The following is an 18,753-nucleotide window of genomic DNA, read 5'->3' on the forward strand; positions in this document are numbered from 1 at the left end:
AAATGTAACTCTCAACATGTGTTATAGAAAACAATTTTATTTTAACAATTAAAATAAAAAGAAAAAGGCATTTTCAATTGCCATTTTTAAAAGCTCATATCCTACACTATTGAAGTACAGAATGCAAATAAAACAGAACAGTGAATTAATACATGTAATAGTAGAGTTGCTGAAATAGTGCGATTTCAAACAAAATCATTATGATTTGTGGCTATTGTATCAACCGCAGGTGTATAAAGAGGGAGAGATCCCGCTCTCACTCTCTCAACAAGTGGCTTGAAGCAATAATATACAAACAACTCAAAGGCCTTACCATCGAAAAATCGAATGAGCCAAGTTACTACGATTTCTGGTACCGTACTGACATGTACTAAACGCGCTTAAAAAGCGGACGACGCTCGCGTGCGTTTGACAGAAACAACAAAAACGGTGACTGAAAGCCACAACAACAACAACGACGTTGCGGGGTTATTGTTATTTGTACGTTTATTTTCCTCAAGCGACAAAAAAGAATACGGTTTGTGAGAATTAAAAAGAACGAAGCGAAAGAAAGCCGTCTTAAAAATAAAAATCGAAGAGGAGCGAGAAAGCAGTACAGCAAAGCGGCGGCCAGAACAGGACGGAGCGAACGGCAAAGACAGGTAAAAAGAAGGAGGAGTACGAAGAGGAAGAGAGGATTAAGTGCTGAACTACAGTTACTTTTAATGTTTGAATTAAAATTAAAACAATGCTCCAGTGATCGCAGTCATAACGGCTAAAAACTAAAACCTAACCCGAAAAATAAACCCGAAACTAGTTAAAATGCCAAGCAAACGTGACAGAGATTCGAATTCGTGCTAATTAGAAAAAGAATGTGCCAGGTGAGAGGATGATATCGAAATGCTAACGAGATATCGATACCTGTAGTGATAGTGTGTGTTTGAAGGGAGTGCATATGTAGGTACTATATCACACATATCGCCGGAAAATGCGGTCAATTAGAATAATATACATAGCGGATTGAGCCTGTGTCTGTGAATTAGTGAATGAATTGAACAAAAGCATTGAAAATCAATACGAAACCTGCCGCCGCTCCCACTTTTGTACATACAGTGCTACCTCAAAATAGTGAATAGTGATATGTGAAATAAAAATATTAAACATTATTTTATCTAAAAAGTGTACATAAGATTGTCAGTACTATAAACGATTTATTTCTTCTACTAATACGGGTAGTATGTAAATGTAGTATTGTTAAATATGTTGTAATTGTACAAATTCTTATTTTTAATACTTCACTCCCCTTCATATAAATAATAAACATATACTCTTTAGTGGTTCATCATTACTAGTGAGCACTGTATATTCACTCACGCACATTACTGTGAAGCCTCACCTGTGTAAGTGCGGCTTGGAAGCGAATGTGTATGTGAGAGCCTCGTGAAATATCAACAGCGCAAACTGAGAGAGGAAAACGGAAAACAGGTGGAAAAGAAAGCTTAAAAAATGCGGTCGGTCAAAAACTAAAGTTGCAGGCAACAGCCGAGGGGTGTGGTGGGTGGCGGGAAGAGGGAGGGAGACACGGAGACAAATACCTTTTCAAGCCGCGCACACTCACACAGGCAGACACACAGACTTCAGCCTACCTGCCACGAATGCGTTTGAGGGAGATAGCAATAGTGTAGATCAGGGTGTCGATGTCTCGCCGTCCCCCTCCCTCCCCAACAAGCTAGTTTCCACCTAAAGAACAGCAAAAACAACTATTGTTATTTGTTGTTTTGCCATTTGTTCGTAAACCAAAAGAATTGCGAGATAAAACAGCAAGTGAGCAGCCGCCTTTTTATCTAAATCCGAGCTGTCTGAATTATTTGATACATTAATTCCCATCTCATGCTTATCAGGCCCCAATTAATTATCTTACCCTTAATTAAGTAACGTAGTATTTTCACAAGTCTTAAGATTTTTAGTTGGGGAATACTTCGAAGTTTACTTTTTATCTGACCTTTTTACCTCGTTTTATCCATTCAATAATATATTATTAAACTTTCTATAGTTATTCCCTTTTACCAATATTAGGTATAAGATGTGTATGCATATGTAGATGATAAAGTTGCAGTGCTCTGTACATACATATGTATATGTATTTTAAAAATGTAAGCTCTGTTATTGAAGTTTCTGTCTTATCTAATCACTTAAAACCATTACTTTTTCCAAAACTGGATTTATGCAAGCGTTTAAATTTTGCCTTCACTCAAGTGCGATAATGTTTATCGCGTTTCGTCATTGGCCTCTAAGCTGCTGTAAAATAAAGAGCGAAAACACAAATCTGTCAAATTCCACAAGTATGATGCAATTTGCGGCTTGCACAAAAAAAATAAACAGCAAGCCCACAAAAAATAAAACAGAGCGACGCAACATAACAAAAAACAAAACATTTACAGGGTTGTAGTGGGTCAATGTTTTCTTTTTTATTTGCATTTCGTCTTGTTTGTTTACGGCGATTTCGTATTGGGCCAGATCGTGTTGGAGATAGTGCACTCTGGCTGACCCCCTCTACAATTTCTCTTTCACCTGTTGCAAGTACACAGGCCTCTTCCCCTTGTCCAATGACCCTGCACCTGCTAGATTGATACACAGAAACAAAAATATACCAATGTAATGTTTTTAATTCAATTTGGAACTATAATACTTATTATCTAAACATTTTGGAAAGCTTATTATAAAATATGAAACTTATATTAGTCACTCACCAAGCATAAGTATATAAATACACAGATGATCACTCATATTATAAAGTCAATGTTTTTATTTGAGTGTAGATTGGTATGCGTCAGCGCTGCTAGCGTCAGCTGCGCAGCCGGCTTCTGAGCCCAGCCTAAAACAGCGGAAAAGTTGTTGCTGTCACTTGAGTCGAGGGAGCGGTTGAGACATAGTGTCTGTCCGTTTGAGCGAGAGAGAACGAGAAGAAGTGTGTTTGCAAATCTCAGTTTCACGTTGTGTGTGTTTTTTGCAGGTGTGTTCATTGACTGCACAAAAAAAAATTAAGATAATTTTTAGTCAGAGTAGAAGTAGAGTAGTCGAAAAAAAAGTTTAACTTACACAAAATATTCATTTAAAGTTGATTTTACTAAGATAAATATTTTTAAATTAAATGAGTCATTTCGATGCTCTACAGTAAACAAATTACTGAATTTGACGAGGTATCTATCAACCATTCTAAACGATCCTAAATTGTTTTCTGTGTAGTCAAAGGCAAGACAATCAGATAAGAAGGGAAACAGGGGAAGCCGCGCGATTTTTGAATTCCAATGCTGATCCAAGCCAACAACGAAATGTTAAAGTTTGAGAATAATTGCGGCCATGTGCTGATCGTTTTGGAGTGTGTGTGTTAACGCTAGTGGCTGTGTGGAATGCGGTCTGAGTCAGAGACGATTGGCTGCGCAATATCTAAGGGGCTGAGGGGCTTCAGATGCATAGGGGTTAACTAAATCTAAGACTCAGCTGCACCGAAGAAATACAGAACAATGATTTAACACATAATAAAAGATCATTTTCGAATCCGGCAATCATAAGGTTGCAGTGTGAAAACTCGATCATGGGTATCTTTGGATTATTAGATTTCGAATTGGGAACTATGGGCTGTCACACCTCGAAAGTCATGTGGCAATGAGAAACTCTAATATGGCAGTCCCCATATGCATACCAAAAATCTGCGATCTTATTAAAATTCTTTTCAAAGTTATTATATTCAAGTTAAACGTGTTTCCTAAAATCGGCTGAGTTATGGAGACATATTTCATTAACCCAATGCATACTTGTCTATTATTATATTTCAAATATATATGATTATGATTCTATATCAACTTGATTTTGATAATGATAAATTAATTGGCTTAGAACAACTACATACCTTGATGTTCAAGCAACTTGCGTCATCATTTAAACGGTAATTGTAATAATAATTTTCGAATTCATCAATTATTTAAACAAATACTAAAAAATGTTGCCCAATAATGTTTTATATTTAAACATTTTTCTATTCTTATTTCAGACGGAGTTTCAGGCAGAGCTTCAGGCGTCGAACAAAGCCTGTAGTGGAATTGGGAGAAACCATGGTGAACCACCACTCGAATGGAGGCGGAAGTGCCGGAAATAGCAGCGGAAGCTTAAGAGGAGGAGGGGCCCATGGAGGAGGCGGAGGAGGAGACTATTCTGGAGATGACCGCAGTGGAGGCGGCGAGGAGCGGGAGCGTCTGGAAAGCGACTTGCATGATAAGCCCACCTACCTTCTGGAACACCTGGCAACCTTCACGGTAAACAAGGAGTCAGGCATTGTGTATCCGGCGGACGGAATGCGTCGCCTTCTTCAGCTGGAAAAGACCACTGGTATTTGGTCGCAGAAGATGCAGCTCTGCCTGGACTACCAGTGGGTGTTAATCATGGACTACGAAACGGGGGTAGGACCAGGGATCTCAATTTTGTGTACCTTAAACTCATTTTGACCCATCTCTTTCAGAATATCATCGAAAGATTCCCCGCTTCCTTGGTCCAGGAGCCAACCGCCTTCACCTCCAATGACGCCATGGAGCTGTACAATAACATTCTGGTCTTTATCGTGTCCGGAGGCGGTGGTTCCCGCTCTGAGATGCACATATTCCAGGTAGGTTCTACGTTCTAATAGTAAAAATCATAAACAAATTTGAAAAACGTTATTGAGTATTATTTAATTACTCAAAAAGATATTAAATTTAAAATTTAAATTTTAGACAACAATTTTATAACATTTTAATTGAGTGTGTCATTATGTCCGTTACAGTAGCTTATTTGCAATAACATTTGAATTCAAAAAAAAAGTTGATAAAAGATTGTGTTCGTTGACACATATTTAATCAAGGAAAGTTAAAGTAATGGAGGCATACATTAAGTCACATCAAAATCAGATTTAAAAGACCCATAAAGCCTTACATAGTCTGTCATTCTAATCCTTTGATGCTTATATCCTTGCAGTCACAAAGCGTGTCCGCTGTTCACCTGGTGGAGGATCTGAAGCAGCTAAGGAGCGGAAAGATGATCACGCAGCAGCGCGGTGCTACACCCACACAATCGGGCGGCGGAGGCGGTGCCATGATGATGAGCAAGACCTCATCGTCCTCCTCGCACAGTCGAGTGGAGTTGCACCAGCACAGGGAGCAGCGTGTAGATCGCGAGAGGGAGCGGGATCGAGATCGCGAGCGTGAAAGCCATCATCACTTGCACCAAAGGAGCAGCATGGAGCAGTACGGAATGCGGGCCGGCGTTGGTGTTTCTGGAGACGATGTGGCACATATCAGTGGAGAAACTGACTCGGAACATGGCGGGATAGGAGTAGGAGGAGGAGCAGCGGAGCGCGATGAAACGAGCTCCACGTCTAGTGAAAAGTACGAAAGAGATGTGGCCGTACTCAATCATTGTTTCGACGATATTGAGAAGTTCATAGCCCGCCTTCAACACGCGGCTGCTGCTTCCCGAGAACTCGAGCGGCGCCGTCGCAATCGGAAGTCCAAAAAAAGGGATCCAGGAGAGGGATTGCTTACTCTGAGAACGCGACCGCCCCACGAAAAGGAGTTTGTGGACATTTTCGCCAAGTTTAAGCTGTCATTTAACCTGCTGGCCAAGTTGAAGGCGCATATCCACGATCCCAATGCCCCCGAGCTGGTGCACTTCCTCTTCACGCCGCTCGCCCTGATTGTGGAGGCCTCCAGCGACACGTACTACGAGTCCCAGCTGCCGGCTCGCGTGGTGAATCCCCTTCTCACCAGAGAGGCCATCAACCTGCTCATCAACTGTGTGACAAGCAAGGAGACGGAGCTGTGGCGCTCCTTGGGCGACGCCTGGGTTATCCCGCGGGATCAGTGGAAGGATGATGTGGGGTCCTACCATCCGGTTTTCCTCGACGGGTGGTCACCGGACTACTTGATCAACGACGAGCTGGAACCGCCACCAAATTCCCCACCCGCTCATGTGAGCAAGCGCAGGCTCGAGGTACAGGCGGGATCCGCATTGAATGGTCGAGGAGGAGGAGGTGGATACGATGACTACGACTCCGGGAATGGGATGAACATGGCCATGGGCATCGAGAAGTACACCATCCATCACGGCAATGACGGGTTAAGAGAGCGTGAGAGGGAACGCGATAGAGATCGGGCGGGAGCCATCAGTGCCTCTGACTTTAACACCCGCAGCGAGCTCTCCTTTGACTCGATTGAGGGCAGAGGAGGCGGAGCACCGGGACATGGACATGGCCATGGACCAGGACCTGGACCCACCCTCAGCGCCATCACAGCTGGTCTGCAGAATCTGCACACGCGGGATTCCCGCGGTGGCAACGGATACGGAGTAGGAGCTGGTCCCGGGCCCTCCTCTGAGTTGGGTGGCGGTGGAAGGGGACCACCAAATGTCAGCGACGACCAGATGCTCGAGTCTTGGTTGGAAGATCTACAGGCGACAGGGGCTAAGATTGTGCTGGTGACCTATCCACGTACCGCGAACAATGACAAGGAGCTCAGCGTGATGCGAGGCGAATACTTAGAGGTAAGTCCAGCATCCATTCTGATAAACTTAGTAGAACCAAATGACCAATCCTTTTATCCCTTAGATCCTTGACGACACCCGAAAGTGGTGGAAGGCGCGCAACATGCGGGGACAAGTGGCCCACGTGCCCCACACGATCGTCACCCCCTTTAATTTCGGCGATGGAGATGGAAGCCAGTTCTACGGACAACAACAGCAGCCGCAGACGGGTCCTCCGGGCTCGGGTAACAAATCGCGATCAGGGGTGAGTAGTCCTTGAAGCTCCAATCCAACGGAAGTCATATTAATTGATTTAACGCAGGATATGCCTGGCATGGACCAGCGATCGCCGGACCCCACCGACATGATGCGCAGCAAGCATCTGGGCAAGAAGGGCGAGTTCCGCTACTTCTAGGATCGATATACGATATCTATATACATACACACATATTTCGTAGTGAGAATCTAGCATTAAAGAGATACAGACATCAGCAGTCCTGTCTAGGATGCTAGTCCTGATCTATATCCGATCGGATTAGCTCCGATACTTTGCACTCGCTCGCAGGAGTGTGCAAACTAGAACTAACCTTAAGACTAACCTAAGTGGAGCTCCAGATGGGGGCCGTTGAGCGGCATGTGGCTCCTGCTGATGCGGATGCTTAAGTTGATGCTGATCAAGACGAAGTAGGGGAGGCGACGGCAATAATTTGTTTTAATAAAATTATATCCAAAGGATTCCTTTATGGTATTGTGATTAAGAAACTGGGTAAAGGGGTTGGGATCTAAGGATCCATATCTTACTGTTATCTAACCAAGACAGTGGATATCGACAGCCTTATATTAAGTTAAGATGCCAAATACTTGGGGAGCTGCTTTGCTTTATTTGGATGCTTACAAGAAGAAGTTAACTGGTGCTGTGGGGTGATCAAAGCCAACGATTGAACAAAGAGCATTCTACGAAAATTTGAATAGATCTTGGAAGATCCCAGAAACCCATCCGCTTAGATGATGGACAACTTCTCCACGCGGGCCAGAAGCGGGGAATCGGAGTGGTATTCCATGCTCCTTACGGCAAAGTCGCCCACATCGTTGGTGAAGCACTTCAGCGTGGAGATTGAGAAGGGACGTCCGGGGAAGTTGTAGTAGGTGAAGTACTGGCCGTTCACAGCGATCAGGAAGGCGCGATCGCCGAGTCCAAAGGCGATCTTGAAAAGCTTTCCCCGCACAAATGGGAATTCTCCTTCGGTCTCCTCGTCACTGATTGCAAAGCTGCAAAAATTTCGAATGGAAATTTCGTGAAATCTAAAAATATAGACGCGGACTGGATTCTACCTGTTGTCTTCGCGCTGGTAACTCCGTGAAACCGTAGTCCGATCGAAGTCTACGTGGAAGCGTAGCACTGTCCTCCCAGTGTCGTTGCACTGGAAACAGATGGAGAACTCTGTGGTCGGTGGCCCTTTGGCGATGCACTCCATGGCCACCACGGTTCCGGTTTCATATCGCCTAGGCACATCGCTCTGGAAGGCCACTTTGTCCGGACACATGAGAGTTCTAGGGAAGACCAGGGGAAAAAGCATGCGGTGGTGGAACTGAGTGATCTTCTCAAAGTCCCCGTAAGCCCGCACGTAGTTAATCTGCTTGGGGAACTTCACGAACTCAAAGGATCCGTACAACTGGTCGTTCACGTAGATCTCAAAGCATCTTTGAAGCACCGCCACCCTAAAGGTGAAGCTCTGACCTGGCTGCAGTGGATTCTTTGGCCCATCGCACTTCCAGTTCTTTGAGATCTCCTCCTGCTGCCATCCCTCGCCCGGCTGGAACATGCTGCGAATGATCTGACCCTCACGGAAGTTCGCCTCGATCTTCAGGAACACCGTTTCGCTCTCGTTCTGCGCGTTCACATTGTCCGTGAGGTCCAGGGAAATTCTATTCGTAAGTCGAAAGGGTAGTTTAGTCAAAATTAGATATTTGATTTAAACTATCGACTAAACTAGAATTTTCAGACAAGTTTCTATCTTCTTTATAAAAATTACATTTTAAGCGAATTTTAATAATCCTTTTTTTAATATAATTTAATTGCAATTGCATATGTTCATGGTTAGGCTCAAATATTTGCATTATTATTGCATTGTTAATCTTTTACTTATTATTTATTTATTGCAAGGAAACTTTATTGGCTTATCAATAACCACTTGAGTATATTTGCATATCAAATAGAAATCGTTAGTTTTAACAGTAGTTTATCTATTGAACTATTCCAACTAATCACAGTCTTTATGTTTTTTAAAATAATTATTTAATTAATTATTATATGTTTAAAGGATTAAAGTGTTCAAAACTGAAAAACATTTACTTATTCGGATGAGGCTTGACGCGTCCACTGACGATGAGGACATGCCCGAAGGGTACTTCCGTTAGGACCTTTGCTTTCCAAACGTTCATCGCGGCTCCACGGTTCCACTGCAACTGATTCGACGAATCCGTATCCGTATTGGAATCCAGCCGGATCCGGCTACGTCGCCGTTTTATGCGCCCTTATGCTAATAGATTCGCCATCCGTCGCCTTTCCTCGTTTATTTGTTGTGATTATGTAAAGGCGGGTGAAATGAGGAATTACCTGCAGCCGCATGCAAACTTGACATGGACGTGGACGTGGTAAGGTTACCCCCAGTCCCGTCCCCATCCACAGCTCAACCCGTTCAATCGAATCCCATATAAATCCCCAGGCAACCCCCGAATATCCGACCCAGTGAGCCGGGCTCCATGACGAGAACCTTGCGCGTTTATTTATTTGATTCAATCCTTGCCTTTGTAACCCATAACTGTCATCCTCGAGTTCTTTTCACGGTTGCTGTCACGCCCCCAACTGCCGACTGCCCATTTGTTGCTAGTTACTCGCGGCACTGGGAGAAAAACTAGGCCTTACTTTTACCAACTTACTTTTAAGATAATATTTTTTGGTATATAATTCATTTTATTACACGGAATCCTTTACGAAAGTCCTACTTTTTTAGTTACTTTAAAAAACCTTTCAAGAATTAAGCATCGTTTACTTTTATTATGCCTTATCAATAGGGCTTTTAATAGCTCCTGAATAGCGTTTTTATTATGCTCTCAACATAAACTTTTTATAATCCCTGTCGAGTCAAGAAGCTACGGCAATGTCCCTGCTCCTTTCTTCTCGCCGTGTTCTCCATCTTAACCTCTTCCTTTCGACGGTTCCATTGTTGTTGCGTGTCTTGGGCGAAATAAAACAAGGTAACAACAATTGATTCCCTGTCTAAAGTTTTTGCATTTGCAGTAAAGTGCGACTTGGGGGCTGTGCCGGGCCTCTCCCCAGCCTGGAGCACTTTTCCAGCCCCTACGACATCCCTTCCATCTCCCCGCCGCGATTCCAGCCCGGGTAATTCATTTCTTTTGACGTACCTTGGCATATTCGCTGAAGTTCTGTCTCCGTCTCTGTCTGCGTCTACACCTTTCGCTTTCGTCCATGTCCAAACCAATGACATCTCCTCAGGGCTCCACTCATCCTAGAACAGTGAAAGCTCCCTTGGGAGAAACGTTTTTAAAATATTTCAAACGTGTTTCCTTGCAGATTCTTCTCTTTAATGACCCTCAACTTAAATTATTTTGTAGTAGTTGGTAGTTGGAGCTTTCACTGTACTCCGCCGTCGAATACGTGGCCTCTGTTTGTCTTTTTTCCTTCGCTGTTTCTGTCGCTTGCACCTGATCGAATTGGGTCCAAGTCTTCAGCTTAACTCGACTTGGCTGGGCTCACTTATTTCTGATTGCGTTTCACCTTGGCGCACCCGACCGTAGGCAACCCCCTGGTCCACCACCCGCGCCTCGCCTGATCCAACCACCCGAAGATGGGATGTGCCTGGCTTTGCCTGCTACGAATGGCAAATTGCTAATTGGTTAGTTATGGCCACTGACAATCCAATCCATCAATCGGCTCCGACAGTCGAGTACAAACATCCTGGGTGACCTTGTCAACTCCTGCCTGACCTCTGATCCCCCGCCCCCTGGCACACGCCCTCTTGTGCGGCGCTTTCCAAACAGAACTAATGAAGTAATCGTGTCGATTTCAACTTTAATTTCCGCTTGTCACTCCAACTGATAACCCGAAAGCAAGTGGAGCAATGCGAGCAAGGTTTGTGTACGTTGCACAATTATCAGTTTCGGATTCGGTTACCTTTCCACCTTCCAGAGTGCCACGTTTGTCCCCTGGGACCTGGGAATTGGGACTTTTTCCCCCTACTGCACAGAGAGAAATACACAATTTTCGAAGGTTGGATAAAATCAAAAGGATATTGAATATCCTTTGAATCCATCAACTAAGTAATCAATTATCCTTTAATGAAGTAAGTAATAAGATCTGATCTACAGTGATTTGGAAAACCATAAATTCAATCATCATATCGTATCAGTTTTTCTTTCTGTGCCTCTCCAGGCGTCTTATCTCGTTCCCAAGTCAGTCTCCCCAACCGTATCGAATCGGTTCGGGGCGAGCGACGACACGTCTACAGAAATCAGATTTTACGGTGGCGGGGCTGGCGACGGATCCGCAAATCGTACAACCAATATAGTGATAATGGGTTTACGGCCGCCGAGAGTCCATGCCAGCGCACCAAGTGGAGTCTATTCCCAACCCGAACACCCACCGCCGATCCGATCCGAAGCCCAAACGGAAGCCGAATATGGCGGCGATCGTTAATCAACCGGCTTCACCGCTTTTTGGTGGCGTCTGCTCTTTGGGGGCGGAGCAAATCACGTCGCTCTTTGGTATCAGTATCAGTACCAGTGTAATCATCCTCCCCGATCAGTGAAAGAACCATTTCTGATTGATACTGCTTCGATCCTCACCTGATGACGTACTCAGTTAGGATCGCCAAGCGTTGCCAACTCATTAGTTCACTCGAGACAAACGTTGATAACCGCATTAGTTCCAGGCCAAAAGCACTTCCTTGTTAATAGTGCTCTTAAGATATATATGTGCCTAGCATATATAGATCCGATTTGATCTCCACCACGTGGCGATTTAATCGGGCATGAAAATAACTTAAGCCAAACGAACAAACTTCTAACGATCACAGTTTGCATTCCCTTGGCCCAAGTAATTCGCTGCCCGGGATAGTGATTGTCCACGCAGGAGTAGTTACACGTAGGCACTGAATGCACTCTATACACCATATCTCTCTGGACAGGAACGGATCGGATCGAAGCCGAGCGGATCGGTGGCGGCACTATATGCACTTGTCGCGTTGCGGAACGTAACTGAAACGTCGGATTTGACGGTGAAGTTTAAAACGCCAGCTCCCGATGGCGGGGCCCACGAAGTGTAGTATCGTCGATCGCTGGCGATATCTCACCTGTACAGGTGCGAGTGCCAAGGAGCGCGAGGGAGAGATAGAGAGAGGGGAGAGGGCGAGCCGAAAAACAGAAACGGAAAACAAATAAATATGAAATATTGAACTGGAGCAGAAAGTGGGTGATATTTTGTAGATAGCACACACACCTGAGCGTGCGTGCTGTCTTTGTATTGGCCATTAAACTGCCGTTGGCGACTGTCAACGTAGCTGAAAAGCTGAAAAGAAAATGAAATGAAAATGCCAGTGGAAATGTCTCCCCACAATTTGTCTCAATAGATTCAGCCGTGGCTGGCGTTATCAGTACAGGTAGTGCGAACAGGTGAGGGTTCCCGACTGCTCCCTTTACCTGCGACCCGGCCAGGCGCATCCATCAAAGTCGACTTACAGTTGCAGTCAGTACTGTAGGATTTTTATTTAGTAGACCGGCTTAAAACAGGGGAAATATATCTAAAATGACTATTCAGATTTCTTGCCCAAGTAGGAAAAATAATAGAGTGCAGCATAAGAAATAGACCTGGGATGAAACTGATTCTGTGTTTTAAACATGGTTTTATGTTTTCTAATTTCGGTTATCTTATTATTTTGACCCCAACTGTACCCAACTATGTGCCAGTTAAAAGTGACAACTTCAACTCTATTTGCTGGAGCGATCTGTTCCACATTGCCCCTTTCCCTTGTTCTCCACCTTTCGCCTTCACACCGCATCGCCTTTATCAGGGGACAGCAAACACGCCGAGAAAAGCCATAATTTTCTTTGATGTTTGCACCACGCGGAGTGCCATTAATTGATTTATTACTAAAGTTGATTGCCAGGGCTACCTTGGCTTGCTCTGGTCCGATTTGGTGATGTCCAAGTAGTTATATGGCCAACTAATTAGGTAAATGTGTTTGTCCTGATGTTCCCTGGCAGTAAGAGATATCTTCTCGCCTTGGCAGATATTTTCTAGAGGTGATAACGTCGAGGGTGAGAACATGCCGTCGATCGGGCACTTAGATGATTGGGATGGCAACAAGGTGGCTCGGTTCCATTTCGTCATCCAATGTTTGCTCCATTTCGATCATTGTTTGGAGTGGGAACAGAAAGTGAGCGGCATTCCCATTCTCAATTCAATTTCCAACAAATGTTTACTCTTGGTGCCTGTTTATTCAGCTTGACATTGTCTCGCTTGTGAACAATATATACATCGACATCATATAGAGCCGTACCCACTGCTCGAGTTCCAGGGAAAGATCCTATAGATCGGTATGTTGCTTTTTGGCCTCGATAACATTCTGCATGACCAGATCGTACAGGTTATCCTCCTCCTCTTCCGGGCTCTCTGGGTGATTGGTCTTATCCTTGACCTCATGCAGGCTCTCCAGTTCCTTTTTGTAGTTATGGAGGGCTTGTTGCAAAAGTTTCTCTACGGGGGAATACGTGGAACGGGATCTCAGGCGGGCTTTTGCTATTTCCAACGCCTGAAAAGATTACTGCGGTTGGAATCAAATAATATTTTAAAGAAACAATACCTTCAAGGTGTTGGTATTTCTCAATAGAGCCTCTTCATAGGACAAAACCCTGGGAGCAGGAGTGTAAATTGAAGTTTCGACTAGCTTTTCGTTCTGGCGTTCCAGTTTTAGCTCCTCAGCTTGCCTAAAGAAATAACAATGGCTTTAAGGTCTGGGTATTCTAAGATAAATTAACCCACACTTTTTCTAATTTCTGATCGATCTCCGCCTCAAGGGCCAGGTATTTGTCATTAATCTCCTTGATCAGGTCCATTGTGCGTCCTTGCGAGGTTTTGTAAACAGAAACCCAAACAAATGAGTTGCCATGCAACGGTTATTTTGTTTTGAGAGACGGTGCTACCAGTTGGTTTGAAAAACAGAATTGGTAGTGTTGCCACAACGATGAAAAAAGATGCAGTTAACGTTAACCCAAGTAAATCAAATTTATTTTTTAAAAGTGCTTATATTATTATGTTCTATTTTTAAGCAACATTTATTTACTTATCTTACTATTTTCATTGCATTTAACATTTAATAAAAAAAATAAAATGATCAACAATGAAAAGGTACAATATTCAACAAAAAGTCTTTTTTAGAAAAACTAGTTATACGTAGTTACAATTATAAAAGGAAATAGGTATAGGTAGGTAACCAAGGTAAACAATATACTTTCATAATCAGTTGGTTGTAAACAAGGCTTTTTATCTGCAAAACCAATAAAATGAGATAGTAATTATACACGAAAATTGGATAGGTTATCTTAACATGATTTATTATCTATGCAAATATAATAAATCCTTTGACAAAAACAAGTTTTAGATTCGATGATTCTAATTTCATTTTTCTTTGCTGTTCTAAGCTTGTATGCACCCAAACATACCTCTAGTATCAAGCTAAATCAAATTTATTCTCAAGGCGGCACCATTTCCGGTGCCTTATACCTTCCGGGTCTATTTTATCAAAATAAACCCTTAACTAGATAAGGAAGTCGTAGCGCTCCCTTTAACATTGACAATAATAGATATCATAATAATATATATCTTATAGACACCTTAAAGTAATCACAAAATATCAATCGCCCTATTCCAAGGTCCAGAAGTAGTCTCAATCTCAATAGGAGATAACAAACAAATCAAAAAGGCAATATAAAGTTATAACATAATGAAGCCCGTAAGCACAGGCGTAAAAGGGGCTTGTATCGCATTCTGAAATTGAATTTTAATGATGACTGGCTAAACCCTTAAATGAAAGTGTTTGCTTTGGAGGTGCCAAATTTGTTTTAATAACGACTAGCTCGAAAGAGAATAGTAACCATAAAAAGATTCATTTTGAGTTAGACAGCTTTCTAGCCGATCAAAGTCCATTTGGCAAAAGCTGGTAGCTGTGACGAAAAGGCAGCACACTTTGTTTGTCATAAATTTGTGTTTATTAATTACCATAACATTTAAAACCACGAAGTCGGGCACATACCTTTGTTCACTGACAAATCACATATGGGATGATATATACTAACTATATACACTCAGTATTTTTTATCTAGTCTTTAACTTAAGTAATGTTCTACTTAATCGTTGATAGGATCTTACGCTTCCTTCAGGAATTTTTTGATATGCGGTGCCACTCGATCCGGGGTGACCAAGTGAAGGTGATGGGTGCCGGGCACTTCGACATAGACTACTTTGGCGGCATTTTTCCTTAGCGTGGCAATCACATCCGCATAGACTTGTGGTGTCTCGAACTTCATGCCCGGTGTACCCCGAATGTTAAGCACCTTGCAGCGAATCTGGCGGGCATAGGCCAACGTCTGCTCTGCGGTGAACATTCCTAGTAAGCTTACTTTCAGGCGGAGATCCCTAGCAAACAAATATCCATCTTTGCTTGGATTATGCCGCATTCCCCGCTTCATCAGCACCTTGACCGAGGGTTCATCCACGGAGCCGTCATATGCGTGCAGTACCAGCTTGATCATCTCGTCGTATGAATAGCAGGGCTGTTTGCTCTCCGGGAGTGTCTCGTAGTCCAAAAACTTATCCAGTGCCTTGCCAGTACCTTCTGCCATTCTTTGGGTGCCTCGCACCGTAGGACCAGCAATGTCGATGTTGATCAGCTTATCCACTTCCTCGGGAAAACTAGCAGCGTACATAAAAGTCAGGGCCCCGCCCAGCGAATGACCCAGCAGGCTGACATTTTTCCAATTATATTTTCGTACTATCCGGCGGATCAGGCATATGCCATCCCAAAAGATGAAGTACTGCATGCCCTGCGGATAGAACGAGGATTTTCCGTGCCCGGGAAGATCGATAGCTAGGATGGAAATGTCTGACGGAAGAAGAGGCAGCAGACGGTCGAAGCTGCCACAGTTGTCTTGCCACCCATGAAGGGCTATGATGGGCTGTTGCTCCTTGGAGCCCCACCACTTTCCTAAAAGCGGAAAAATCGATTAGAACACCAAAACAGAAAAGGATATTGAATACACTAATACACTTGTTCTTGGCATGCATGTCACTTGGTAAGTAGTAGGGCTTCCTTAACTCTAACTTTCCAAAATCAATATTTTCACAACTTATATAAAAGTGTATAACATTTAAATTTTTAAACGCAAATGAAAGAATTTTTCATCCCTAGTTTTAGAAAAATATTTAAATTTTTTTTTTCGCATGAGTTTCGAAACTTGAATTTGGAAATTAGAGGAAAACTATTGCGTGACTGCGTCATTAAAAATCACGTCAGATGGTCATGAATTGGCCGATGCTGGTGATAAGGAAAAGGCACCTATATGACTCACCCTCAACGGTTCCCCAGGGAACTTCGATGGAGAATTCCTCCCAGCTGTTCTCCCCCAGCAGCTGTAGCTCCTCTTCTTGGCCATCTGAAAATAGAAGTAATCCAACCAGTTTAAAAATCGAACTGTGATGAAACAAAGTCTGGTGAAATCGCCAGTCAGCCAAATGACTTCGGACTCAGGTGCTAAAAGCTTGCGAATTGGTGACCTGACCATGACCTCCTCCTCCGGTTTACTCACTTGTTTCAGGGGAAAGTACCACCGCCGAAGCTTCCGCCGTTGTTGTTGCCACGCGTGTCTGACCCATGTCTGAATTGTTGTACGGAAATTGTTTTCAGATTCCACGATCTGCGGATCCCGCGAGCAAGTACTTTTGAATTTGAGAGCCGGAGAGCAACTAACCAAAACACAAATTTTTTCTGATCCAGTTGACTGAAATCGATAACCGATAAGCCTGGGCAAAACAGAGCTGGTAGTGTGATGAGTGCGATGGGGAAGCAGCTAACTATTTTTATACTAATTTTTTTTTTAAATTATATTAAGATTAAAGTGCTTATTAGAGGAAAGTTGACTGAATTATGATAAAAGTAGCGAAATTTCACTAAACAATCAAAGTAAGAGCAAGAACTAAAATAAAATATGTTAAAATGTTTAGGTAATAAATCTCAGTTTCAGTCACAGCTCGATTCCGAAAAGGTGGCAACTCCACGTGTTGTTTATATTTTGATTTGTATACAATATTTTGTATATTTTCTCGTAAAATTGGGTATCTAGCAGATAAATCAACATGTAAGTACAATAAATGATATCCCTGTTTCGGGAAAAACGAATTTCAATTCAAAATCTCACCAGGACGGAGTTCTGGAAATCAAACGAGCGAAAATTCTGCGACTTTTGCAAATGCTGGCTGAGCGACAACAAAGCAGTGAGTTTCAAGATAGAAATTCAAGTACTATTTATCTTATGACTTCAAATTTCGTTAGAGCGTTGCCTTCCACGAGAGCGGGAAGCGGCACAAACTAAATGTCGCCAAAAGGATCACGGACATCAGTCGCAGCAGCGAGAAATCCGAGAGGGAACGCCAGAAAATGGACGCAGAGATCCGAAAAATGGAAGAAGCGGCTATGAGGTCGTACGCCCAAGATGTCCATTCCCGCGGTGACATGACCGCCAGATCTATCAACACGGTAATGAAGGCTACCGCCTCTTCGAGTAGTGCCCACTCCTCCGCCGGAAGATCCCGTCAAATAGATCCCATGCGCCTGGAAGGACTGTCTGACGATGAAGAGGATCAAAGAAGAGTTGCTCCCGGCAAAGTAACAAATGATGCTGCCGTTCCCGATGCCTCCCTTTGGGTGGAGGGTAAATCAGACGAGGGGCACACCTACTATTGGAACGTCAAGACCAATGAATCCGTTTGGAAGCCCCCAAAGGAGGGTTATCTATCCTACGAGGAGTACGAGCGCATCAACCAACTAGCCATCGATCAGCAAGAGATTTCGCAAGCCCAGGAAAGCCTCAAATTTCGGGCCAATGCCGATGAGGAGGTGGCGCGTGTGAACCGGGAAAAGATGAAAGCTTTCCGGAAACCCGATAATCCAAAGGAAAGGAAGCAAAAGGAGGAGAGCCGTCAGGCATTTAAAACGGAGGAGGAGGCGGCTACCAAAGAGATTGGACAGTGGGAAACAGTAGTGGTCAAGTATGGCTTTCTATTTAGGAATTTCTAAGTCTCCACATTAAGAGCACCAGTTCATTTTAGTCTTAATTAACACTGTCCAGAGTGTGAAGCTTTTGAAATCCAAAACCTTATCTGTGTGCATTTATGATACTGATATTTTTTATAGGGCACCAGAGGAGCCGGTGGACTGGCAGCTGCCCAAAACTGATTACTATAGTGCTGCTCCCGTGGTTTCCACTTCTAGTGAGCCCGAGCCTCCGGCGAAGCGATTCAAGGAGAAGACGATAAGTGGACTGGATGCGGAAACAGCCGCCAGTGCACCTGCCACGTTCAAAAGAAAATTCATCAAAAAGGGCAATAGCCGTCAGCGCGTCGATGATTAGGAGTATTTTTAGTTTGTATACATATATAGTGTATTGATAATAAAGTGAACAATATGACATAATATGCTATTGCATTTATGGCTCAGCCGAATAACTTCTAATTATCTTTTTAATTTGAAAAACGATTATTTTGATTCCTATGGAATCGGTTTGTGTCACGGCTTTAAGTGTGACATTTTTAATCAAAAAAGTTACATCTATTTTTAGTGTGTTTTTGCAAATACCACGGTGGTGTATTTTCGCTTCTCTCTTACGGCCACTCTGCTGTTGTTGTTGTAGGCGAGCAGTCGAACATTGCGTCGGAATTCCGTTGAATCGAATCGCGCTGTTTTCTCGCGTTGTACGCTGTGTTGTTTGGTTCGTTTCGTTTCGCTGTTCGTTTTCCATTCGTTTTCAATTCCGCGCTGCAAACAAACAAGAAGAAGGGGAAGCAGCAAAAGTGGCGAGTGCAATCGCAGCGTCGAAATTTCAATTGAAATCTATGTGGCAATTTCAGCGGCATTCAGTGTAAATAAATTGAAT

The 18,753-nt window shown here is 43.4% G+C and overlaps 5 protein-coding genes across 6 annotated transcripts; 2 read left to right on the forward strand and 3 right to left on the reverse strand.

The window, feature by feature from the left end:
- Positions 1–327: 327 nt before the first annotated feature.
- On the forward strand, positions 328–7,263 carry LOC108111058 (epidermal growth factor receptor kinase substrate 8-like protein 2). Its single transcript, XM_017220387.2, has 6 exons — positions 328–641; positions 4,031–4,436; positions 4,496–4,639; positions 4,987–6,549; positions 6,614–6,793; positions 6,851–7,263. Exons 2-6 carry the CDS (start codon positions 4,092–4,094, stop codon positions 6,941–6,943), a joined length of 2,325 nt encoding a protein of 774 aa, XP_017075876.1. The 5' UTR covers positions 328–641; positions 4,031–4,091; the 3' UTR covers positions 6,944–7,263.
- A 126-nt stretch (positions 7,264–7,389) lies between these two features.
- Positions 7,390–9,066, reverse strand: LOC108110559. Its single transcript, XM_017219650.2, has 3 exons — positions 8,882–9,066; positions 7,861–8,454; positions 7,390–7,797 (listed from the first exon to the last, which is right to left on the reverse strand). Exons 1-3 carry the CDS (start codon positions 8,968–8,970, stop codon positions 7,530–7,532), a joined length of 951 nt encoding a protein of 316 aa, XP_017075139.1. The 5' UTR covers positions 8,971–9,066; the 3' UTR covers positions 7,390–7,529.
- A 3,975-nt stretch (positions 9,067–13,041) lies between these two features.
- On the reverse strand, positions 13,042–13,707 carry LOC108110623. The gene is made up of 3 exons (XM_017219721.2): positions 13,589–13,707; positions 13,410–13,533; positions 13,042–13,358 (listed from the first exon to the last, which is right to left on the reverse strand). The coding sequence occupies exons 1-3, from the start codon at positions 13,660–13,662 to the stop codon at positions 13,134–13,136; spliced, it is 423 nt and encodes a 140-aa protein (XP_017075210.1). The 5' UTR covers positions 13,663–13,707; the 3' UTR covers positions 13,042–13,133.
- A 1,084-nt stretch (positions 13,708–14,791) lies between these two features.
- LOC108111234 (probable serine hydrolase) lies at positions 14,792–16,594 on the reverse strand. Its single transcript, XM_017220637.2, has 3 exons — positions 16,411–16,594; positions 16,174–16,257; positions 14,792–15,809 (listed from the first exon to the last, which is right to left on the reverse strand). Exons 1-3 carry the CDS (start codon positions 16,475–16,477, stop codon positions 14,971–14,973), a joined length of 990 nt encoding a protein of 329 aa, XP_017076126.1. The 5' UTR covers positions 16,478–16,594; the 3' UTR covers positions 14,792–14,970.
- Positions 16,595–16,653: 59 nt separating this feature from the next.
- LOC108110491 (WW domain-binding protein 4) lies at positions 16,654–18,293 on the forward strand. Of its 2 annotated transcripts, none has more exons than XM_017219570.2 (5): positions 16,654–16,784; positions 16,840–16,959; positions 17,023–17,095; positions 17,154–17,869; positions 18,015–18,293. In XM_017219570.2, coding segments are annotated over exons 2-5 (1,008 nt in total). In that variant the 5' UTR covers positions 16,654–16,784; positions 16,840–16,957; the 3' UTR covers positions 18,232–18,293. The 2 variants fall into 2 exon arrangements, with proteins under 2 accessions (XP_017075059.1, XP_017075058.1); XM_017219569.2 differs by having other exon boundaries at positions 16,846–16,959.
- Positions 18,294–18,753: the final 460 nt, after the last annotated feature.

The sequence above is a fragment of the Drosophila eugracilis genome, unplaced genomic scaffold (genome assembly GCF_018153835.1).
Source record: "Drosophila eugracilis isolate 14026-0451.02 unplaced genomic scaffold, ASM1815383v1 contig_2152, whole genome shotgun sequence".
NCBI classification, from domain to species: Eukaryota; Metazoa; Arthropoda; class Insecta; order Diptera; family Drosophilidae; genus Drosophila; species Drosophila eugracilis.

What these genes read in the sequence shown, in the direction of transcription:
- LOC108111058 (XM_017220387.2), top strand. Translation starts at nt 4,092, where the DNA reads ATGGTGAACCACCACTCGAATGGAGGCGGAAGTGCCGGAAATAGCAGC. An exon ending in CTGAGATGCACATATTCCAG is followed by an intron (nt 4,640 to 4,986) that starts GTAGGTTCTACG and finishes ATATCCTTGCAG; the next exon opens with TCACAAAGCGTGTCCGCTGT. An exon ending in GTAACAAATCGCGATCAGGG is followed by an intron (nt 6,794 to 6,850) that starts GTGAGTAGTCCT and finishes GATTTAACGCAG; the next exon opens with GATATGCCTGGCATGGACCA.
- LOC108110491 (XM_017219570.2), top strand. An exon ending in GGCTGAGCGACAACAAAGCA is followed by an intron (nt 17,096 to 17,153) that starts GTGAGTTTCAAG and finishes AAATTTCGTTAG; the next exon opens with AGCGTTGCCTTCCACGAGAG. An exon ending in TGGGAAACAGTAGTGGTCAA is followed by an intron (nt 17,870 to 18,014) that starts GTATGGCTTTCT and finishes TATTTTTTATAG; the next exon opens with GGCACCAGAGGAGCCGGTGG.
- LOC108111234 (XM_017220637.2), bottom strand. Translation starts at nt 16,477, where the DNA reads ATGGGTCAGACACGCGTGGCAACAACAACGGCGGAAGCTTCGGCGGTG. An exon ending in GGTACTTTCCCCTGAAACAA is followed by an intron (nt 16,258 to 16,410) that starts GTGAGTAAACCG and finishes TTCTATTTTCAG; the next exon opens with ATGGCCAAGAAGAGGAGCTA. An exon ending in TCCCTGGGGAACCGTTGAGG is followed by an intron (nt 15,810 to 16,173) that starts GTGAGTCATATA and finishes TTCCGCTTTTAG; the next exon opens with GAAAGTGGTGGGGCTCCAAG.
- LOC108110623 (XM_017219721.2), bottom strand. Translation starts at nt 13,662, where the DNA reads ATGGACCTGATCAAGGAGATTAATGACAAATACCTGGCCCTTGAGGCG. An exon ending in GATCAGAAATTAGAAAAAGT is followed by an intron (nt 13,534 to 13,588) that starts GTGGGTTAATTT and finishes TTATTTCTTTAG; the next exon opens with GCAAGCTGAGGAGCTAAAAC. An exon ending in GAAATACCAACACCTTGAAG is followed by an intron (nt 13,359 to 13,409) that starts GTATTGTTTCTT and finishes TAATCTTTTCAG; the next exon opens with GCGTTGGAAATAGCAAAAGC.
- LOC108110559 (XM_017219650.2), bottom strand. Translation starts at nt 8,970, where the DNA reads ATGAACGTTTGGAAAGCAAAGGTCCTAACGGAAGTACCCTTCGGGCAT. An exon ending in GTCAAGCCTCATCCGAATAA is followed by an intron (nt 8,455 to 8,881) that starts GTAAATGTTTTT and finishes ACTTACGAATAG; the next exon opens with AATTTCCCTGGACCTCACGG. An exon ending in TACCAGCGCGAAGACAACAG is followed by an intron (nt 7,798 to 7,860) that starts GTAGAATCCAGT and finishes AAATTTTTGCAG; the next exon opens with CTTTGCAATCAGTGACGAGG.